The sequence below is a fragment of the Rhincodon typus genome, chromosome 29, assembly GCF_021869965.1.
Source record: "Rhincodon typus isolate 14 chromosome 29, sRhiTyp1.1, whole genome shotgun sequence".
Taxonomy (NCBI): Eukaryota; Metazoa; Chordata; class Chondrichthyes; order Orectolobiformes; family Rhincodontidae; genus Rhincodon; species Rhincodon typus.
Genome location: NC_063360.1, coordinates 27,270,976 through 27,275,382, shown reverse-complemented (window position 1 = coordinate 27,275,382; position 4,407 = coordinate 27,270,976). Strand labels below are relative to the sequence as shown.

Genomic DNA, 4,407 nt, shown 5'->3' with positions numbered 1-4,407 from the left:
GGAACCATCTCCTTCTGAGGAGGATGGAAGGAAGAAAGGACAGACAGAAAAAGATGAAGGCTGACATCATGCCAACAGCTAAACATGGCTGAGAAGCAACATGTGGAAAGTAACACTTGTCTCCTCTGGTTGGGAGGGGTCAGTAAAAGATCAACAGCCTGGAGTTCTCACCAAGAGCAAGAAAGGAGAGCGCGAGAGAGCAAAGACAGAAAGGAGCAAACGTGAGCACAGATGAAGCAGAGAGCATAGAAAGCATGCAGGAGCATGTGCGCAGAGAGATAGCATGAAAGACAGCAAAAGGCACACAGAAAAAGAGCGAAGAGGAAAAACTTCATTGCACCGAGTTTCCAAACCAATCAACAATTTTCCAGGAGGGTTAGGAAGATACAATGATTTCTGCATCATTTAAGGGAAAATTGAATAAATGACTGAAACGTAGAGTAAGATCCCGGTCTATAGAGAGAGTGAGGAGGGCAGTAAAATGGGTTTTATATTCCGTTGGCAGAGACTATTTCAGGCCTGCATACTGCTCACGCCGCCACCACGATTTAAATAGTCACTCACTTTCCAAGTGAGGGAAAGCATGTCAACCCCATGGCCAGTGCGCTGCAGGCAACATTAATAAAAGCAGAGTGGTGTCTTCCAACCCTCAGTGGGCTACTGACCCATATGACAGGCCAGCAGCTCTTGGAGTCTCAGCAGCGCCACTGTGTAGGATTGGACAGGGCTGGAACTGTACTAAATGTCAGGGCGAAAGGTTCAGTGGACTCATGCAAGTCAGGGACATTAATACAGAGGATTTAAATCTCTTCGGGAGGAGGCTGGATTACTCCTGAAGCACAAACAGCACCCCAAAAACAAGCTGCAGACTTCCAACTGCCTGTCCACATAATTTGAAAGTCATTGGTATAATATTGATGTCAATTGAGCTTTTAACAAGTTCTGCATATTTCAGGGATGGGTGGAGAATGATGGTCAGCCCCCTGACCTACTTTACACACTGACTCTGTCACCCCCATCAAAACATGCCCAGCCAGTGACCATAAAATCAATCCCACGATGCACAAAGCATGTCTCCTTGGCAATAAAGAAACAGAACTGGATTTGGAAATAAACAATGAGAAAACAGGAAGTATAGCAAACAACAGAATCTGTATTTACAGTCATAACAAAAACATTAAATGGTTAAAATAAAACATTTTTTAAAATTCAACCCAAAATGCATGGTGACTGAATCCAAAAAGGACAGGGATATACATGCTCAGACTGTCTTGGTAGGACATGTTACAAATATCAAAATAGATGCGGTGAGGTTTCAGCTTGTTGTGCTGAGGGAAAGCACTTAGATAAACTGGACAGGGAAAAGCAATGGGTTAAGGGTGAGAAAGGGGGACAATTGGATTCCAGATTGGTATCCCCTTCCCAAAACAAGGTTAAATAAGTAATTATCCTGGAATTCTTATCGGACGTAGATAACAGTCAAGTGGCGGTCACCAAGAATGGCCAAATAACTTGTCAACACTCGCCATCTCGACTTACGCAGATGGCCAGTAGGAAGAAAGAGATACCAGGGAAACCACTCTCCCTTTCATCAGGGAAGGGACAGTGCTGGAAAACACAAGCAATTTATTCTTCACTGTACAACAAAAGGGTAGTGCAGACATGAATTCTTCACCTGACCAAATGAAGCCATTATGCAAATAAAAATTACATTCTGCAATTAAAATACCCAATGCATAGAAAACAGATTCTTTCACCACCTTCCCTTTAGGTTAAAGGGCCCACTGGCGACAATTTGCTGACTTGATTTTCTCTTCTACCGCCCCCTGCTTCCCTCTTTAACCCCACTGCCTTCCATCTGTTCCACAATTACCAGAAAAACTGTTTCCTATCATTACAAAAACACAATTCTTCCACAATGAATGTGAAACAGCCATCTGTGAACATCTAGGCCTTGCAGGCCAAGCTTTGGGGGAGGAATTGTAAAACCAAATACTGATTTATATTCATACTACCCACATACTCTTGGTTTCGTGTGTGAACTGCAGATGACAGGCAATTATTCCATTCATTAACCTCATCAAAGGCTTTCATTTCCTCTTGTACTTACTTGTTTATGCATCTCAAGATTGAGGCCATATGACATTTCATAGTACTGAAATAAAACAAAACCACATATTAGCAAAGCTACAAACATTCAAAGTGAAAGCCACAGAAACTGGTTTCAACGCAACACTAGGGGGGTAATCTATAAATCTTCAAATGGAAAGATTTTAACCACTGGTCAACCCATTTAATTTAGGAAATATGACACGAGTTCATCAACGTTTTCGATTTACTCAAAAATTTACATAAATCAGCAGTTTATATGCAACCGAGATATGAATGTAAATATCGCCATCAGATTAGGGAATCTGCTTTCAGAACTAAGTCACTCTGGGGTCCAGTTTCCATGATCCACCCAGCTCTTCCAAATATTGGATTTACAGTCATTAGTCACCAAAAGGTTTGAACAGAAGAATATAAACAGCAGTAAGCTATTCGGCCCCTCAAGTCTGCCTTGTCACTCAACAAGGTCATGGCTGATCTACCGAAGGCCTAAACTGCACTTTTATACCAGCTCTTCCTAGCCACCAATCCCGGAGGCTTCAAAAATATATCTACTTCCTCTTTAAATATTTTCAGTGATCTCACCTCCACAATTCTCTGGGGTGAGAATTCCTGAAATTCACTAGCCTCTGGGAGAAGAAATTCCTTCACATCTCAGTAATAAGTGAGTGCTCCCTTACTTTGTAAGTATGTCCCATAGCTCGAGACATTCCCATTTAGTGAAACATCTGCTCAACATCTACTTGTCATACCCCTTAGAATCTAATATACAGTCATTCAGCACAGAAACAGACCCTTCACTCTAACTAGTCCATGCCAAACAGAATCCCAAACTAGTCCCACCTGCCTGCTCCTGGCCCATATTCTTCCAAACCTTTCCTATTCATGTACTCATCTAAATGTCTTTTAAATATTGTAACTGTGCCCACATCCACCACTTCCTCAAAGTTCATTCCACACATGAACCAACCTCTCTGTAATGCTTCAATAAACACCAATGCATAAAGGTCTAACCTGTTTAGACATTTTTGCTACTGGTTTGAGATTTTCTCTTGTACTCAAAACGTCCATCTTCAAAATCCCACCCTTACAGTTATTATTAATAAACAACTACCAGGACTCAAGACCTATCTCCCATCCCACTACAGCTTTTGCTACCCCAATGGGGAGTAAGAAACTAAAAGGGATCAAGCCACAAGCTTCTCATACACCAAGTCAACACGACCTGACAAGCTATCTCAAAAGCACAATCCATAAACATTAGTTTTATAACAAGCAATTACAGAACAAAAAAAGGTGGAGCCAGATGCATTCTAACAACGTTATTCAAAAGTAGGCAATCAGAAAAATAGGGGTATGCGGGAGGGCATGTATATTAAAATGCAAAGTGGGAACTGGATTAGGCCACTTGCTTTCTCCCCGTACCTTTTGATGCCTTTACAAAAAACAAAAAATCTCGAGTATATTCAGTGACTTGGCCTCCACATGCTTCTGTGGTAAATAATTCCACAGGTTCGCTACACTTTGAGCAAATACATTTTTCCTCATCTCAGCCCTAAAGTCCTCCACACAATTATTTAAAATGTTTCAACACCCGAGACCAAATTGCTGCAAACTCACTTCTAAACAAAGTCCAGGGCCACATTTTAAAAGGTCTTTTTTTTTGAAAAACCTAGAGAAAAGCTTTTGAAATTTCAGGTTTCTTCCTTTCAGAATACTCTTAATGAGCCCTGGATCCTCATATCCCAAGGGTGCAGCCACTTTCCTTGAGAACTAAATCAAAATAAAAGCCAAGTCCAGGAAACAGATTATTTCAGTTCATAGCTCCATCCAGTGTCCCCAAGAGATCCTCCTTAGGCATCAGGATTTCCTTTAAAGCTCAGTAGTTGGACAGGCATATTACACACCAGGGGAACAACTTTCCACAATATAGTTATTACTTTTTCAGAAAAACCATTGTTGCAACACCGATGCAGAGTGATATTCATTCTGTCACAATTGCTTCATTCCTACCTACTATGGAATTTATCAGGCTTAATCATTTGATATCTTGAATCTTCATCACCAACGTATGTTATTACTTGGAAACTAGGGTTCTAAAATGGGTGGAAGATGGTCTTTAGCTTTAAGTCAGTTTTGTATTTCTATATTTTGTGTGGTAGAAGGAAACAACATGGTTTAGGTTTCATTTGAGTTCTGCTAGTGGTTTTAGGGTTGTCTGACATTTGTTTGCATGCATCTAAAAGGAGGTCTTTAAAACTTTTGAGGTGAATAGTTCAGTGCATTAGTAAGAAGGCT

General features: G+C 40.8%; 1 protein-coding gene across 1 annotated transcript in view; it reads right to left on the bottom strand.

Annotated features, from left to right (window-relative positions):
• The window catches only part of LOC109936016 (transducin-like enhancer protein 1), a 201,402-nt gene that overhangs the window by 180,005 nt on the left and 16,990 nt on the right, over positions 1-4,407 (bottom strand). The window contains exon 3 of the mRNA XM_048613924.1: positions 2,111-2,155. Coding sequence (XP_048469881.1) covers positions 2,111-2,155 — 45 coding nt within the window. The remainder of the gene's footprint in view (positions 1-2,110; positions 2,156-4,407) is intronic.